This window comes from Myotis brandtii, unplaced genomic scaffold, assembly GCF_000412655.1.
Source record: "Myotis brandtii unplaced genomic scaffold, ASM41265v1 scaffold106, whole genome shotgun sequence".
NCBI lineage: Eukaryota > Metazoa > Chordata > Mammalia > Chiroptera > Vespertilionidae > Myotis > Myotis brandtii.
This window is the reverse complement of record NW_005353584.1, coordinates 774,414-793,613: the sequence shown is the minus strand read 5'-3', so window position 1 is coordinate 793,613 and position 19,200 is coordinate 774,414. Positions and strand designations below refer to the sequence as shown.

Sequence of the window (19,200 nt, the reverse complement as noted above, 5' to 3'; positions counted from 1 at the left end):
GGGCCACAGCAGAGGCCTGCAGACCCCCGGGCTGGGCCACGGTGGGGCCACAGCAGAGGCCTGCAGACCCCGGCACAGGTGCACGGAGAGGCCTCCATTGTGCCCTGCACCTGTCCTCAACACTGTGCCCTGCACCCGTCCTCAACATGGCAAGTCCCTGCCCACCTGCGCCTGCTGCGCACGCAGCCTACTGATTGGTCATTACGAGTGAGGGTATCCCAACCAATTTGCATATTACCCTATTATTAGTATAGACTAGAGGCCCAGCGTGTGATGGTAATCACGTGAGGAGGCACCCCGCCTTCCACCATGTGAGAAGGCACCCCGCAGGCCTCCGCAGGAGTCAGGTCTGACCAGCACCGCAGGCGGCCAGGAATTGTGCCTGACTTCCGCCCCAGGCCCCCACTGCCCCCCTACCTGTGTCCACTCTGGGGCTGCCCGAGCCAGCACTGCAGCTCAGCCAGCCCCAGGCCTCCCTGGACCCCCTGCCTGTGTCCGCGCCAGACTGCTGAAGCCGCCACGCCAGCTCAGGCAGGCCCCCCGTCTGTCTCCGTCTCTGCTCCGGGCCTCACCTGCCCCCGCAACCTCCTCCTGTCTGGTCGTGACCCATTACGGCGTCCTGGACAAATTTGCATATTACCTCTTTATATATATATAATTTGTAAAAGCATTTAAAACAATGTCTGGCAAAAAGTAAGTCAATGTAAGTGCTTGTTAAATGATATATATAATATTACATTATTGAAAATGCCCAAATATGACAAGCTGTGGTACATTTTTCAATTCTTGGCTCTTCAGCCAGGGTGTGGTCCTTAAATAAATTTTCTAAAATTAGATTTTACCCATTTTACTAGTACATCTTCCACTACTCAAAGTTGTTAAACTGTCCTGAAAAACAAAGGTATCTCATTCACACTAGCTTTCCAAGATTATATGGAAGAGACAAGTGTTGTATCTTTGGAATATAACAAATGCAGTTGGCTTTTGTCAATCCACCCCTTACCTCACAAAAAATTCTTCTGGAAGAGAATCCATGATGCACAATGTTCTTCTGCAAAAATCTTATTCCAATGCTTGCAGTCTGACTTCTACTACTGCTGTTTAAATCTGTAAGAAAAGTAGCATTTTTAGTGGAAATGTAGGAGGATTACATTCTTTCTCCCTATTATATAAGTAGTACATGATCATTAAAGAAAATTTTGAAAGTTTTAAGAGAAAACAAAAGTCACAGTTTCATCATCCAAACATAAATCACTGTTTACATTTTTTTAAAAATATATTTTATTGATTTTTTACAGCGAGGAAGGGAGAGGGATAGAAAGTTAGAAACATCGATGAGAGAGGAACATCGATCAGCTGCCTCCTGCACACCCCCCACTGGGGATATGCCCGCAACCAAGGTACATGCCCTTGACTGGAATCGAACCCGGGACCCTTCAGTCCGCAGGCCGACGCTCTATCCACTGAGCCAAACCGGTCAGGGCTACATTTTAAAATACTTAATTGCTTTTCAAGCATAGGTTTATTTAACCAATTTGTAGTCATATTGAATAGACAATACTCTACACCACCTTTTTCACCACTAAACACTATGTCAAAAGCATTTTTGTTATTTTGTACCTCTGGTAATTATTCTCAATGGTTACACAATTGGTTGATTAGGGTTCCTTTGACCATTTCCTTATAGTTGAACATTTAGATTGTTTCTCATTGTTTTATTATAAGTGGTATTTTGATAAACTCCACTGTCCATAGGCCTTCTCTATATTTATGGTATTTCCTTATCATTTGCAACAGTATGGGTGGACCTGGAAAGCATTATGCTAAGCAAAATAAGCCAGTTGGAGGAAGTTAAATATCACATGATCTCACTCATTTGTGAAATACAATGAACAAGGGTGGGGGGCGAAAGGAGCTATAGGAGCAGCTCTGGCCGGAGACTGAAGACTCCCGCCGGAGCGAGGAGCAAAGACTGAAGGCTCCAGCCAGAGTGAAGACTGTGTCCAGAGCGAAGATGGAAGGCGATGGCCAGAGTAAAGGTCTGGGTCCCGGGTGCCAGAGGAAAACTGGTGCCAGAAGCCAGGGGAAGGGAAAGCCTATTGCACGAATCTTTTCGTGCAACAGGCCTCTAGTCTATATATAAAAGCCTAAGCGACCAGCCAACCGGCCAACTGGTTAACTGGCCGACCAACAAGTAGCTATGATGCACACTGATCACCAGGGGGCAGATGCTCAACACAGGAGCTGTCGAGCTGCGTTCACTTGGCAGCTGCGGTTCTCGGGTGATGCGCTGGAACCAGACAGGAGGGAGTCCGATTCCAGGGTGTGTCACCAAGAACCACCTTCTCACAATCTGAGACCCCTCAGGGGATGTCGGAGAGCCAGTTTTGGCCCGATCCCCGCAGGCCAGGTCGAGGGACCCCTCCAGTGCACAAATCCGTGCACCAGGCCTCTAGTTTGATAATATATAACAAAATGGTTTAAACAGATATTCCTTTGGCTTAATACTTTCAGAAATAACTGGACGAATGGACAAAGAAGTATATGTAAAGTTGTTGATTGCAGAGTTTTAAATTATGAAAAACTGGAGTCAACTTTAAAGATAATCAATAGGGAAGTGGTTAAAAAAACTTCTACAATCATACAACAAAATACTATGTAGCTAAGGTAAGGTAAACTTATATAGTAACTAGAAGCCCAATGCATGACTTTGTGCACCAGTGGGGTCCCTCAGCCTGGCCTGCGAGATCGGGCTGAAACCAGCTCTCCAACATCCCCCGAGGGGTCCCAGATTGCGAGAGGGCGCAGGCCAGGCTGAAGGACCCCACCGGTGCATGACTGGGGCCAGGGAGGAATGCAGGAGGTTGGCCAGCCGAGGAGGGACCGCATGGGGGCTCCAGGGCCATCTCGCTCAGTCCTGATCAGCCAGACCCCAACAGCAAGCTAACCTACCGTTCGGAGTGTCTTCTCCTTGGTGGTCTGTGCACATCATAGTGACTGGTGGATCAGTTGACTGTCTGCCCCCTGGTGGTCAGTGCACATCATAGCGAGCGGTTGAGCAGCCTTAGCATATCATTAGCATATTAAACTTTGATTGGTTGAACGGATACTAGATGACTGGACACTTAGCATATTAGGCTTTTATTACATAGGATATATATGGAAAGATATTTGCAATATATTAAGTGAACAAAATATTGCTTTGCATAATAGCATGCATAATGTGATCTTACTTTAAAACATGTTTATGTATGCATAGAATAAGTTTGGAAAAATATGTACAGCAAACTCAACAATAATCATTTCTGAGTAATAGATAATATAATTGTTTACATTTTGATGATTTATAATTTTTTTACAGCAAGCATATAACTTAAAATTGTAAAATGTATTTATTATCAAAGCTCAGACATGCCTCTATACCTGCTAAGTAAAAAAGAATTTATAAAGTAATAAAGTATGCCCTTACCCCCCCAAAAATCTTAGCTCTAGAAATAACCACTGTTAATGTTTTGGTCCTTTCAGTATTTTTCTTCATAGATATAAATGCTCATATATAATTTTTACTTTTCTCAAAAGTGGAATCCATTAACTATATTACTATACAACTTGAATTTTTTCACTTAATCATATATATGGATATCTTGTTTCACGTGAGTTTGCAAATGCTTATATTACTTAAATACTGCATAGTTTTTCGTGTTATTTGCATTACTTTTTAAATGTTTTTTATAATTTTTTTTTATTATGTCCTTTTTTATTGACCTGAGAAAGGAAGGGAGAGGGAGAGAAACAGAAACATCGATGTGAGACGGTCATCACTTTGATTGGCCGCCTCCTGCATGATCAAGCCCAAAACCCACAATGTGCCCTGACTGGAAATTGAACCAGCTGCGACCACTCAGTGTATGGGACAACACTCAACCAACTGAACCACATCAGCCAGGGTTGCATTACTTTTTTTAATCAGAAAAGATAGGATATTTTTGTTAAAAACAAACAAAAACCTAAGGAACTATGGCAACTCAATAGTCTTGAGTGCCCCCTAGTGGGGGTTCTTCATGTATATTAACAGAATGCATAAAATTACGTACAAATTAATGGGAAAAAATAATTCAAAGACGGGATACTATGCTTTTCAGTATATGACAAAAAAATCTAATAGCTCAAAAGAAAAGATGTAAGTTTTGAAATTATTTTATCAAGGAATTCTTTATTTTCTTATGATGTATTACAGGCATGTGCTAAGGACTCTGGGTAAAAATAAGAAAATCAACTTTGGGGGGGAAAAAAGGAGACATATGTAATACTCTTTTTAATACTTTAAGAAATAAAAATTATAAAAAAAAAAAAAAACCTCAGAGAGAAGGCAGGGGATGGTGAGGAGGTGAGGTAAGAGATCAACCAAAGGACTTGTATCCATGCATATGAGCATGACCAATGGACACAGACAATAGGGGGGTGGGGGCATGTGCTGAGGGGCGGGAGTGGGTGGAAAGAGGTCAATGGGAGAAAAAGGAGACATATGTAAAACTTTCAACAATAAAGAATTACCAAAAAAATAAAGTGTTAATTCCACTTTCCAAAAAAAAAAAATCTCATTAGAATTCTTAGGTGAAAAAAACAAATATTTTAAGCCTTCTGTATATTGTTAAATGGCTTCTGAAAAGGTTTGTACTTATTTCCCACAAGTATAAAAGTTCATGTTTAACACAATCATGATAGCACTAATTGTTTTATTTTTCTTTTCGTCTAAAAACAAGTAGCCCCTTTATCCTAAAATCTTATGATAGTACTGGTGGTCCCGTGCATGGTTTCGTGCACATTGAAAGGAAAATAATTAGAAGAAATATTTTAATATTGCTATTTGCCCTTTCTCCCTCAGCACCTGTGAAGCGGGCGGCAGCCCTGCGCCCCACCACCGATGCTGGTTGTGGTCACTGTCTGCGGGGTGATCCGCCTGCACCCACCTTGTCCTGGCACCGCCCGCTCACCTGCTCCACCATTGGGGCCGGCAGTGCCTCCACTGACACCCGTGTTGCGTCGCCAATGCCTGCCATGTTCCTCACCGCCCCCTGGTACTCAGCACATGTCATAGTGACCGGTCAAACTCCCAGTCTCCTGATAGAACTTCCGGTCAACCGCCCGCCTGCCCACCCAAGGGGACAATTTGCGTATTAGGCTTTTATTATATAGGATACCTCCATAAGATAAGAAAGGTGATATAAAGAACTCTTGTCATACTCTCTGGTTCAAATATCATGCAAGTTGTAGATGGTTCTTGAAAGAAAGAAAAAAACTCTGAGGCAACACAAATGAAAACAAAAAGTGGGATAATATAGAATAGTATCATTAGCATATATTTTTATTCATATCTCTCTCTATTTAACTATCTCAAGACCAATGCTTCTCTTTTACTGGAAGTTCAAGCCACCAGACTTCATTGTCTTCTGCTAGGCTAACTTGCCTTTCTGACCCCACTGTACATAAGCCCAGGAACTGTTAGAGCAAATATATATAAAACTATTTCTCAGTGCTTTGGGCAAAGTAAAAAATAATGAGGAAAAAAAGAATATGGCAGCAGTAGCATAAAGGAAACAGACCTAGAATGCCTTGGGCTTGCTACCAAGCACAATACTGGGTAAAGTTTCTTATCTGTTACCTCTGGACTGCTTATTTATCTCAGTAATTGGGTGGCTAGTTTCTCTGAAAGTATATTTAATATGCACCCATAAATTAGATCAGTAGAGCTTTTGGAGATCCATTATTAAAAAGCAATTCAGCACAGGTAATTCCCAAATCAAGAAAACATATTCCACAAAATGATTTGTAAGTCACCTATTAAGAATTCAGATTGTATTTAACTCAAAGAAATATATTTTACCTGATGTCCAGTCTCTCCAAAAGCCAGAAAAAGACAACACAAAGGCAAGAAGGAACTGCAGGACCTGAACCATCCTAAACCTTGAGATCTGAGTATCCTGTCCCTCATGAGCTTAAAAGGGAGAGGACAACTCAAATTCTTGGTCTAAAGCAGCGGTCGCCAACCTTTTGGACCTCACAGACCACCAGTAGTCTGCAGACCACCGGTTGGCGACTGCTGCTCCACAGGTTTCCTTAAACCAGTGGTCACCAACCTTTCGGACCTCACGGATCACCGGTTGGTGACCAGTGGTCTAAAGGCTAAAAGAAGTTCTGAAGGGATCATCTGCAAAGTAAGTATCCCTAATTATAATACTACCTATATTCTGTATTTGACTCACACCAACTCTAAGTTACACAGAAAAGTCTTGAGACAAAGGTAATTTAATGTTAGCTGATACTTCTTAATCAAAACACAAATGCAAAGATTCACACACATGCTGACTTCTATCTAAATGTTCTCACTTAAAACAGCTTTCTCACACCTCTTAGTTTCTTGACCATCCCTAACAAAACACTTCTTGATGTCAGTATTTTAACTTACCTATTCAGAATCTGGTTCTCCTAGGTCTTCTTACTTTAAAACCTGAGTAAGCAAAGTCATATGCTTATTTAAATTTGCATTATGTTCAAATACCAGTGAAAGATACAACCTAAAGCTAATAATGAAGCAGAGAGAGGTTGGATAAAACTTGTTATTCTTTCACACTAAATCAGATCTGCTTCATCTTTTCAATACAGCTGTATAGAAAAGGAGATGACTTTGAAAATTTTAGGACTGTACTCAAACTTGTCTTTCTTTTACGGTTTCTATAACCTCCCTCGATATTCTAATTAAAAGTAACAGCATTATTTCATACCCAGAGCATACAAATATAAGCCTTTTCTAGACAATGCCCTCATTTCCAGAAATTAAATGCTCAGACATGAGCATCTCCCCCCTCTGATAAGCTTCCCTTCAGTCAGTTGCTATTTATACAGACAATGGGAAGACTAAAAAGAAAAGAGGCAAATCCTTTGGCAACAAGATAGAGAGGATGGAAGTTTTCTTCTAAACTATTCGATATTTAGTTGAAAAATAAAAGGGTGTAAAATTAATCAACCAGAAGATATTTGGATACTGAATTAAGAATTTTTAAAAAGGCTAATGGCTTTCTTTTCAGCCTGCTTAAAAATACAACCTGAGATGACTCTCTATGATGAAAGGTTTTCCAGGAGAGACCGACCATCAATCTCATCGTTTCCCTGGAGCTGAGCAGAAATGTGTGACAAACCCTACCAGCAACAGCAGCATTTTATTGCCTCTGTTGGGAAGGAAAGCCTAAGTGCCTAGCAACAGAAAGGAAGTAGCCAGCCTAAAACATTACCACTGTTTCTAAAATAATCCAAAGGTTTCTAACAGTCTAGATGCTGAAGGAAACCTTTAACTCAGGGTTAACATGGGTGGAAGGGTAAATCTGGTTTTCCCTGGTATATTAATTTCAATAGACTTTTCCTATCAGTAGGAAACTAAAAGCAAACTCTGCCTTCCTGGAACTGAGGAACTGCTCTTCTGCTGGAACCATTCAGATTTTGGCTGGTGGACCAGAGGGCAAGTTGAAGCTCATTGTCAATTTACAGCATATCTTTATCCACCAACCAAAATTATTTTATTTGCAGACTGTTTGAAAAATAAGGCATTACCATCCATATCTTGATAATAGTAAAATACCTTTTTTACTGCTCTTTCCCAGTTTCCAGCTTCCACTTTTCCTCATAGCTACTAAAATTATAATAAACTTGTTTTTTACTGTAAAGGGTTATTTTTCTCAACTTTTAAAGCTGTATTATTCATATCAAAGTAGGCATAGGACTTGTTTATAACTTTTAATCCTTCATCTAAACATGTACCTTGAGGACTCCTATAACCTCCCTAAATTGTATATAAATACATTGTTTTTAAATCCCCCTGACCAATTTACAGGTTCTGATTGGCCAACAAGTTTATATTTTAATGTGTGGGAAGATGTCCCATGAATTTGTTACCCTTGACTGCTCTGGCACTTACAGATTATACAGTGCCAAGTAAAAGAATTGATTTTAATGTAAAAAGAAACAAAAATGGGGAAAAACAATTTGCTTTTCTCAATGCTATTGGTTTGAAAACAAAATAAGACACATGCTATTTTGCAGGACAGGAGTTTAGTTATTGAGAACTTTTCTTACGCTCAATAAAATCAGTTTTTCTCTTTCTTGGCACTACTGACATTTTGGGCTAGATAAATCTTTGTTATGTGAAGTTGTCCTATACATATGTATGTATGTATGTATGTATGTATTTAAAATCCTCACTCAATGGTATTTTTCCATTGATTTTTAGAGAAAGTAGAAAAGAGAGGGAAAGACAGAAATATTGATGTGAGAGAAACACATCGATTGGTTACCTCCTGCATGAGCCCTGACCAGGGCCTGGCCCAGGGAGGAGCCTGCAAAGAAGGTGAAGTGCCCTTAACCCGAATGGAACTTCGGATGCTTGGGTCTGCAGGCCGACACTCTATCCGCTGGCTAGGGCATTTTTTTTTTATTTTCCAATTGACTTTAGAGAGAGAAAGGGGAAGAGGAGAGAAGGGAGAGCAGGAGGGAGAGGGAGAGGGAGAGAGAGAGAAAGAAAGAGAGAGAGAGAGAGATTGGCTGTTTCCAGAACTCACCCCAACCGGGATCACTCCCACAACCAGGGCAAGTGCCAGGAATCAAACCCACCACCTTTTGGTGTATGGGACTCACCTCCAACCAGCTGAGCCATGCTGGCAAGGGCTGTCCTACACAGTTTTAGAATGTTGAGCAGCATCCCTGGCCTCTACCCAATAGATGCCAGTAGCAACTCCCCCACTTCTCAGTCCCATTGTGGCAACCAAAAATGTCTCTAAACATTGCCAAATGTGCCCTGGGGGATAAAATTGCCCCCAGTTGAGAACTACCTAACTAAATAAATGAGTTAAAATGAAAAGGCTAATTAAATGAACATATAACACATTGTTCTAAGGAAGAAAAATAAGACCATCCTTATATTACATAGCATGTTCAAACAATAAATCACCTGTCTACAAGAAAGATAAATTACATAAAATATCTCATTTACATTCCCATCAATGCCAAAAATAAATTGAGAGGTTGTATAACTTCGGTAGTTACAAGCATAGAAACATTGGAATCAGTCTGAAAGGGTATATAAGCCTGCTTTGACACACAATAGCTGTGCAACCTTATGTAAATTAACCTCTGTGCCTCAGTTTCCTCATCTGAAAAATGGGGATTAACATACTTGTTTCATAGCGTTGTCATGAATAGTAGGTGTTTAAAACATGTAAGAGTACAGTATCTAGCACACAGAAAGCACTACATGTGTTCCTATCCTCACCATCATCATCATTTAACTTTTTAAGGTTTTCAGCAAAATTAGTTCACTTTTCTTCCAATTATCTACATTGGATAAATAGTATTATACAGAAAGGAATGGTAATAATGATACTTAAGAATTAAGACAAAAACAGTTTTTCAAATATATCCCACATGGCACAAATGGCAGCTTAGTTTGCAAGTTTGGCACTTTGTATTTTTCATATCAGCACATATACATAAGCTATATTCTTTAAAATGCATGATATGCCATTGTAAAATAAATCATATTTTTTACCACTACTGATAAATACTTAAATTGTCTCCATTTGTGTCTTGTTTTGGTGTGGATTTTGTTTTTGTTTGGCTATTACAAACAATGCTGCAATTAACAACCTTGAACCTAAACTTGCTAAAATTTTGATAGCTATTTTTAAAAGGTGGATTTACTAGGTCAGCATTGAATTAAATATACTCAAGAAGTTCATGGATCTGTTAGTAACACAAAATTGGACACCATTAGTGATAGATATTTATGAAAAGAATTCAAAAATCTCCTTAGAGTTGATGTGATGTTTTGATGACATATGAGTAGTAACAACTTCAAGGCTTAAAAAACACCAAACAAACAAATAACAAAACAAAACACGAATAGGACACTTTCTAGGAATAAGGCAAGGCATTTTGTGATGAGAGTTCCTTAAAACAAATATTTTAACTATTACTGATCAGATTATGTCTGCTAGAAAAGCAGCAACAGCCATCCATTATGGGTAGCTTTTAAAGTACTAAAGCAGGTATTCTGTGACTCTAGTACTCTGAAAGTCGTTATTTCTCATATGTTAGATAGCTTCAGATAAAAATGGCTATCAGATTAGACCAGCCGTGGGCAAACTACGGCTCTCGGGCCAGATCCGGCCCGTTTGAAATGAATAAAACTAAAAAAAAAAAAAAAGACCGTACCCTTTTATGTAATGATGTTTACTTTGAATTTATATTAGTTCACACAAACACTCCATCCATGCTTTTGTTCCGGCCCTCCGGTCCAGTTTAAGAACCCATTGTGGCCCTCGAGTCAAAAAGTTTGCCCACCCCTGGATTAGACTCAAAGAATAACAAGCTGTATCATTATTTTGATATTAGCTGTGTTAAAAATGAATGGAATATATTGATCATTTGATTTTCTAATTTCTAGTTTCTTCCATTTTTGTATTTGTTTAACTTCTTGGCAAGGCTACAAAATGAATGTACCTAGACGAGAGATCAAAACATTATTTTACCCTAAATAAAAAATATTTAGTTTAATCAAGCAAACTCCAGAATGGGTGCATGATGACCGGAAAAATCTTTGCAAAATTATCAGAAACTAAATATATTTTCAAGCCCAAAAGATTAGGATACTCATTGTCTATCTCAGCTCTTGCCATTTAGCAAATATCACTGTTAGCACTACCTGGCGGCTTATTCCAGGAAACAAAAACCTTGCAATGTATACCCACTACCCCCTCCTTATAAATTTGCCAAAATAGAAAACATCCTTGCCAAAATTAGCATCTTGGCAGAAGCAGAGTTTTAATTCTTTTCCTATCTATCCACTCAATTCCTTTTACAAGTACAAAGGCAAATCCAAAAGGTATACATTAATTTGTTTTATTTGGAATGTACCTACAATTATGATGCATGGGTTAGGATTTACCTGAAAAAAAAATCCAGATATCAAACTATCCATCAGTTTCAGGTTATGTACAGCTAGCACTGCCAAAACAACACTGTTCAAAAATGTAGCTAGGAACTGTTGAAAGGAGCATCTGTTACCCCTAAGCAAATTCTCCAAAAGTGAAATATTTTCAGCAACTTAAAAATATCATGTTGTCATTACAACTGTTAGACAAAAGGAAATAAGACAGGATGCTGAGACATGATACATGTAGGGATGATAATCAGACAGAGAATGGAGGATACCATATGTACTTAACTCCATCACCACCAATAACAAAGCACACTCTACCCAAATCCAACTTGATCCACCCATGTGAGAAAAGTACTGCCCCTTATTATCGCAGAAAGACGTATATTTGTATGAAGAGTTTAGGTGAAAAGGTAGATCAAGTTTTTAGTTATAAAGAGTTTACATTCATATAAAATTAATGGGGGAGGGGGGACAGCCCTGGCCAGTATTGCTAAGTGGTTAGAGCATCAGCCCAGAAACAGAAGAGTTATGGGTTCAAGTCCCGGTCAAGGACATATACCCAGCCCAGGTCAGGGCGCATGTGGGAGGCAACCAATTGAAGTGTCTCTTTCACATCAATGATTGTTTATTTCTCTCTCTTTTTCTCTCTCTCCCTCCCTCCCTTCCACTTTCTCTTAAAAATTAATGGAAAAAATATCCTCAGCTGATGATTAACCAAAAAAATTAACAGGGTTCATTAACTTGATTTCACTGAAAATAAGATTAATTTTCAATAGCTCCTATTTGCTGGGCTCTGGGCTAAGTATCTGTGTACATTGAATACACATCTAATCTTCACACAACTCTAAAAGATAAACATTACTGTACTAGAGGACCAATGCATGAAATTCATGCACGAAATTCCTGTCAGGGGCACATGTCAGGTTGCAGTTGCGGGCTTAATCTCCAGTAGGGGGGATGCAGGAGGCAGCCCATCAATGATTCTCATTATTGATGCTTCTATCTCTCTTTCCCTCTTCCCTCCTCTCTGAAATTAATAAAAATATATTTTAAAAATAATAATAATAAAAATGGTAGGGAAAACATTTACCAAAAATATCCAACTCAACCTCGAGTTGATTTCTGTAAAATGTATAGGAAAAAAATCAGATATTGTTTGAAAGTTAGATTATTTTATGATTTAGCAAATCTTTTAGAGATTACCTGACTTTTAATACTTAACAGTTGGGAAAGGAAACAGGAAGAATAATTGTAAAGGAAGAATACTTTTGGTTTATATAGGTTTTCTGGCTTTGTGATGAAGATAAACATTTCTGAAAAATGAGAAGTGGCATTAATTGTACAGACTCTGTTTTCTGGATTAGCATAAAGGATAAAATCAATTTAATATTAGTATTTGATTTTGTTTTAGCCATAGTAGGGACATGGTATTCAAATGACCCCACACTTAGACCTCTTGCCAATTATACCACTGACTTTCTTAGCCTTTAATCTTTAAAACCTGGGCCAATGAGACTTTTGTTCTACCTATTTATGCCTATTGAATAATCTAGTTTTATATTTAGTCTCATGTCCCTGCTAGAATGCAAGCCCTACAAAGTCAGGAAAAAACTTTTTTTAATCCCTGTTTTATCCCTAGTGCCTAGAACATCTGGCACAGTTAAACACTCAATATTGATTTAAAGAATGAAGCCTCATATCCTTCTGCACACCACAAAGCCTCTGAAAGCAGAAGTAAGGGGTAAGCTTGTATGTAGATTACTACTTTCTCTGCCAACCTCAAGTCCTCCTTTAGAAGTCAAGAGCAGCCCAGATGCTACAAGACTGATCCCTGTAGACAACCACTAGGTCAAGATAGGGTTTCTGTTTTTCTCTATGTATATGAATGGAATTACTAAAAAGTAAAATTTGTGGTTTTGAAAATAAAACAAAACAAGAATAAAGTCAAAGTTGATTATTGAAATACTGAATAAAGTCCAACTAAGAAAAGAGAGAAATAACATTAGGATGAAAAGGAAATTTGAAACTACAAATAGGTACTGAGAATTATTGGAATACTGATGCAAGTTTATATCAATAACTTTTTAATCTAGAATTCTAGATAAAGGAGTTGGTATGCTAAAAATTTCCAATTTCCAAAATCAACTCAAGAAAAAATAGAAAAATATTATGAAATCAATAACCCTATTACAAATACAAATATTTTTCAAAGATCGACCACTAAATAAGCTCCCAAGCTTAATTTTATAGGTCAGTTATGTACAATTCACAAAGATCAGATGATTCCTATGTGATTCTCATTATTCTACAGCGCAGGAAAAAAAAATGATCGAAAACTTGGAATTACTAAAAAGTAAAATTTGTGGTTTTGAAAATAAAACAAAACAAGAATAAAGTCAAAGTTGATTATTGAAATACTGAATAAAGTCCAACTAAGAAAAGAGAGAAATAACATTAGGATGAAAAGGAAATTTGAAACTACAAATAGGTACTGAGAATTATTGGAATACTGATGCAAGTTTATATCAATAACTTTTTAATCTAGAATTCTAGATAAAGGAGTTGGTATGCTAAAAATTTCCAATTTCCAAAATCAACTCAAGAAAAAATAGAAAAATATTATGAAATCAATAACCCTATTACAAATACAAATATTTTTCAAAGATCGACCACTAAATAAGCTCCCAAGCTTAATTTTATAGGTCAGTTATGTACAATTCACAAAGATCAGATGATTCCTATGTGATTCTCATTATTCTACAGCGCAGGAAAAAAAAAATGATCGAAAACTTCCAATTAATTTTTCAAAAATAACTTATAACCCAAATTCCAAGAGAGAATAAAGAAAAAATTATTTTTAATTCTCATGAACATAGACATAAAATCTTGAATAAAATATTTACAGCACAGCAAACAGGTTTATTACTGTGCAATGGAAAATTATGACACCTTTCTCTTAAGTTTCTTCATCTGTTCTATTTTTTCCACTTCAATTTCCTTACTGTGTTTATTATACTATATTGTTTTTAATTTCCCTACCAGAATGTAATGCTTGGATTTTATTTACAGGATTTTTATTTTATTCACCGCATCTACTGCCTGGCATATATGCAGGCTCTATTTATTTATTGAATGAAGTCTTATGAAACAGGTATTCCTATTAGCTAGATTTTACCTTAAGAAGAGGCTGGAGCCATGAGAATCTGCCTATGGTCACTCAGTACAAGGGAGAGATAGGATTTGTAAGCAGCGGACGTGACTCCACGCCACATAACCACCGCAACTGCAAGGTGCCTCTAATTTATGTGGTGAATCACACAGGTACCATTTAAGCCAGCGGTTCTCAACCTGTGGGTCGCGACCCCTTTGGTGGTCGAAGGACCCTTTCACAGGGGTCGCCTAAGACCATCCTGCATATCAGATATTTACATTATGATTCATAACAGTAGCAACATTACGTTATGAAGGAGCAACAAAAATAATTTTATGGTTGTGTCACAACATGAAGAACTGTATTTAAAGGGCCAGAAGGTTGAGAACCACTGCTTTAGGCTGTTTCCCACATTAGACAGTTCCTTCCCAGCAGGGGATACTTCATTACCTTTGTCCTCTGACTGGCAATGTCTAGCCCGTGTTACACACGCAATAATTATTGGCAAAATAAGTGAACGCATACACATATTGATTACCCAATCATTTTTACATGTATGCCTCAACTGGCTAGATTATTTAAGCTTTCCGAATTTTAAAATTGATTTTTAATATAAAGTTCCTGTCTTTAAAATGTAGTGATGCAAAAAAAAAAAATACTTTATTTGAATTGAGAAAAACATGGCTAAGTAGTTTAATTAAAGGATATGTACCCTATGCTACTATGTCCTCCGAAGTGGTTTTTAAAGCTTTATTCAGCGATAGCATCTATTAAGCAAAAAACTCCAGAAACAGCTATTCGACTCATTTCATGATATACACATGCATAATATTAATGATCGTTGATCACAAACCGCAAACGACTGTGGCATTTCCACAGACACCGAGACTTAGAAAACAAGCAATCATGCCAGGCAAAACAGACATCTGCACTTACAAAAACTGACGCTAAGAACACCCCGGAGCAATGCCTGGCCCAGGAGCCACTCGCAGGAAGCTTTCCCAAGTAAGTTTGACGACGATCGTAAAGACACGAGTAACTCGCCACAAAATCCCAACGGCCGTAGGTTTACAGTGAGGAACAAACATTCCTGGGAGGAAGGGCTGGGCATGTGAGAGATTTTAAAACGACACCCCTCCCAGGCCGCCTCGAAACCTAGAGCCCGAGTTTCTCGTCCTCAGAACTCCTCACCGTTTCTATTCTAGGGGGACGCGACCATTCCTCGGGCAGAGGCTAGTGCACAAAGGAAAAACCGGCCATCCAGCGCGAAGGCCGAGGAATCGAACGAAACTACGGCGCGCTGACCAGCAAGGACCCCTGGCGTCCAACCGCCCCTTCAGAGAGCCGCAATCGCACTTCTCGCGAGATTTCTCGTTTTTATGGGATCGCGAAGATGAAACCTCGCGGCTTTTGAGATAAAGTGTACGACGGGGCAGCTCCTAACCCACTTCACGGAATCTTCGAGAGCCTTGACCTCGCAGGCCCTATTCCCGTACCTTCCATCCTCTTCCCCCCACCCCCTCCCACCTTTCAGTCCTAGGGACTTCCGGAGCTAGACCGGAACCGGAAGTTTCTGGACGCGAGGGGGTGGGGCCGAAAAAAATCAAAAAAAGCGCGGTGAAAACTGGAAACCCAAACTGGCCGGGTGGTGGTGACTCCCTGGCGGTCCCGTGGCGGCTCCTGATGGACTCCACCGCCTGCTTGAAATCCCTGCTCCTGACCATCAGTCAGTATAAAGCCGTTAAGTCGGAGGCGAACGCGACCCAGCTTTTGCGGCACTTGGAGGTGAGGGGCTCCAGCGGCGAGGGCGAGATGGGCTTCCCCTTAGTAGCATTTAGTGCGCGGTGTAGCCGGGGTGTAGCTGCCCCAGTTTAGGAACGAAAGGGCTGCTTCTCCCGTCCTCAGCTGTCTTTGTGTTGGTAAAGAAGGCGGGTGAGGGTCAGCCTCGAGTCCCACCCTCCGCTGCCCCGCCCCCAGGCCTCCAGGTTCTTTCAGTTGCCTCGGGAGGGAGTCGTGGCTGCTGAAAGTCCCAGGACCAAAGGTTGGGGAATTTAGGCTGTGCTGGGGGTTGGTGGAGGAGAGAGCTCAAGCCTGTACCTTTTCCCTTTTTAAAAAAACAAATTAAATGTTTATTGTTGATCGTATTCCATGTGTTCCCCTTTTTCTTTTGGTTTTTCCATCGTAACAGCCCTGACAATATCCAGTAATTCTCGGGAGTGAAGGTGATGGGGCGTGATGACTAAAACTTGTTTTATCCTTGTCCCTTAAGCGGTTTACAATCTAAACCTGTTCCTTACTGCTTTTATTTTAACTCATGTGGAACTCGAACTTGAAAAATATTATTTCAACTTCCTCTGGATTAAGAAGCAATTTCACTTACTAATAATCCTAAACTTTTTTTCTTTCCCAAAACAGATAGCTCACAATTTTTCAATCCTAAAATACTGAATTGCTTTCATTTTTGTCTATTAGTTCCCACTGATTTGTGTCTAGAGTACTTATTCTATATAACTTTTTTTGCTCTTAATCTGCTGTCATTTATTATGCATTAATGGGATTCCAACTAACTGACCTCTTAATAAAAAATAGTTAAGCTCAATCAAATCTTATTTTAATTCTCTCTGTCACTGCTTCTGTTAACATAGAATTGAACCTAATTTTAAAATAGATTCTATTTGTTATATTAACCCTGTGATAAAAGCTTAAATTACCAAAGATTAGCAAACTGACAAAGAGAAGACTATTGTTAATGGTACAGCAACGTCAGTTTTTGGTGCAAGGGGAGTGCGTTAAATGTGTCTTCATTCTCAAATTTCATTGATGCTCTCCTTACTACTTCAGGTGCCCATCTCCTAAGTACATTATTTTTTTCATTCATTACATCAACAAATTTCTGCAAACCTAATAATGATGGTGTTAGCTGTTAAATGCTAATACTTTACTTCTCAATTAGGATAGAACAGTGTGCTAAGTAGATTCACAAAGCCACAAATAAGCAGGGTTGTTAGTTTAATTTTAAGATAAAGGAATTAACTATTTTAAATATCCATTTGAAACATTACCTGTCTTTGAGAATAAACAGGTATGCTGTGAATCTAAGCACCATGTTATGGTGAATTGAAGGAGACTTTAAAGAAATATGAGGCTTAAGGACTTGACACTAGACTTTCAAGGGATTTATTGAAAAGTCTTGTACCGTTTAGAGAACTAACATATATTTAGTGTATAATGTGCAATAATGTTAACTAAAGAAATAGCTTCATAATTTTTTTTAATGTTTTTATTGATTTCAGAGAGGGATGGAGAGGGAGAGAGTTAGAAACATCAATGATGAGAGAAAATCATTGATCACCTCCTGACTGGGGATCGAGCCCACCTGGGAACGAGCCCACAACCCAGGCAAATGCCCTGACCAGGAATTGAACCTCAACATCCTGGTTCATGGCTCTATACTCAACCATTGAGCCACACTGGCCGAGCCAGAGTTTGGTGTGTTTTTTTAATATATGTGTATGCTCAAGTAGCTACCATCTGTATCATAATATAGAATATTTCTAATGTTTTTTTTTCAATTGTCCCCTCTCATAAAATTCAGTAATTGAACTTATACAATACATACTTTTGTATCTGACTTCTTACACTCAATATAATCTGAAATTCATTAATGTTGCATACTTTACTCTTTTTGATTACTTTGTAGAATTCCATTTTGTAAATTCACCAGTTTATTTATATTCTGTTGATGGGCATTTGGGTTGTTTCCAGTTCTGGGTAGAATTTGAAAAATGTGTTGTAAGTACTTTCATACTTTTTTTGTTGATATGTGAATTCATATCTTTTATATACCTAGAAGTGGAATTGTTAGGTTTCACAGCTATGTTCCATTTCAGGTGAAATTGCCAAGCAATTTTTCACAGTGTTATGCCATTTTACTCTCGCACCAGCAGTATGTGAAAATTGCCATCTTTCATCCAGAGCAATCCTTGGTGTTTTCAGATTTTTAAATTTTGACCATTTTCGTGATATTAAGGGTGACTATCTTTGTGCAGATCTCATGAAAGCAGCACCTGAAGATACAAAGAGAGGTTGTTATTCTGTGAAAGGAGATTGACTATTCATTCTGCTATTCTGCTGCACTTCTGCTAATTTTTCTTTGTAGCCCCAGGCAGAACCTGATATTTGAACTATTTTTTGATTGGGAGAGCTGAACTGGTTTCAATCTTGGTGGTTTTTTCATAGCACTAATCTTATGTAATGATTATGAGTATTGATTCAGGAACAATGAATCCCAATTAAGCTAGTGTAGATTGTGCTTCAGTTTACTCATCTGTAATAATTAGCTGTGAATTGCAGATTATTATGAATATGAAAAGAATTAACATACACAATGTACCTAGGCCAGAGCAAGTGCTAAAGTATTAGTTATCATTAAAGTAAATTGTATTTACATAAAACATTCTGTGTGTATAAATAAAGAAAATTTATAAAGCATTTTTAAAGTTTACCTTGCAATGAATATGTATTACATGTTAGAATACATGTGTTATTTTATTTTAACCCGGGTCCAGTCCTGAGGGAAACTATATTTAAAGCAGAAAATGTCTTCATCTTCTAAAGGGCTAGCTTTATCAATAGGCAAAAGGACAGTGCTCAGAAGGTTCCTTATCACAAAATATCTTCTATCAGTATCTCACTTCACTTTTGGGCCATTTTTTATTCTTACAGACTTTTACTTTAATATTAAAACACATAATCCACAGGAAAAGATATTCTGAAGCTCCCTTATCAGCAAAGCTTTAGAAGAAAAACTGACATCTTGGTGAGGGAATAAAGGGACACGGAAAGATTAGAGGGATGCTAAAACAACCTTCTGAGACTTGATCTTTTATTTATTTTTTTAAATTTAAATCCAAAGTATTACATATGTCACTTTTTCCCCCCATTGACCTCTCCCCGGCTACTCCTACCCCCCAGCACATGCCCCACCCTCCTACAGTCTGTGTCCATTGGTTATGCTTATATGCATGCATACAAATCCTTTGGTTGATCTCTCTCCCACCCT

At 38.6% G+C, this 19,200-nt stretch overlaps 2 protein-coding genes across 9 annotated transcripts in view; one reads left to right on the top strand and one right to left on the bottom strand.

Moving 5' to 3' along the window:
• DZIP3 (DAZ interacting zinc finger protein 3) overlaps window positions 1-15,560 on the bottom strand; it is a 131,056-nt gene extending 115,496 nt beyond the window's left edge. For 3 of the 8 annotated variants that reach the window (XM_014540841.1, XM_014540863.1, XM_014540867.1), the window contains exons 1-2: window positions 10,994-11,177; window positions 1,004-1,107 (exon numbers count right to left, since the gene is read on the bottom strand). In XM_014540841.1, coding sequence (XP_014396327.1) covers window positions 1,004-1,035 — 32 coding nt within the window. In that variant the 5' untranslated portion in view covers window positions 1,036-1,107; window positions 10,994-11,177. Of the gene's footprint in view, window positions 1-1,003; window positions 1,108-1,620; window positions 1,776-6,466; window positions 6,509-10,993; window positions 11,178-15,074; window positions 15,163-15,329 lie in introns of those variants that run through there. The other 5 variants (XM_014540846.1, XM_005856986.2, XM_014540850.1 and 2 more) reach the window with 5 other exon arrangements.
• Window positions 15,561-15,678: 118 nt separating this feature from the next.
• The window catches only part of KIAA1524 (KIAA1524 ortholog), a 45,137-nt gene continuing 41,615 nt past the window's right edge, over window positions 15,679-19,200 (top strand). Inside the window, exon 1 of the mRNA XM_005856989.2 lies at window positions 15,679-15,923. Coding sequence (XP_005857051.1) covers window positions 15,822-15,923 — 102 coding nt within the window. The 5' untranslated portion in view covers window positions 15,679-15,821. The remainder of the gene's footprint in view (window positions 15,924-19,200) is intronic.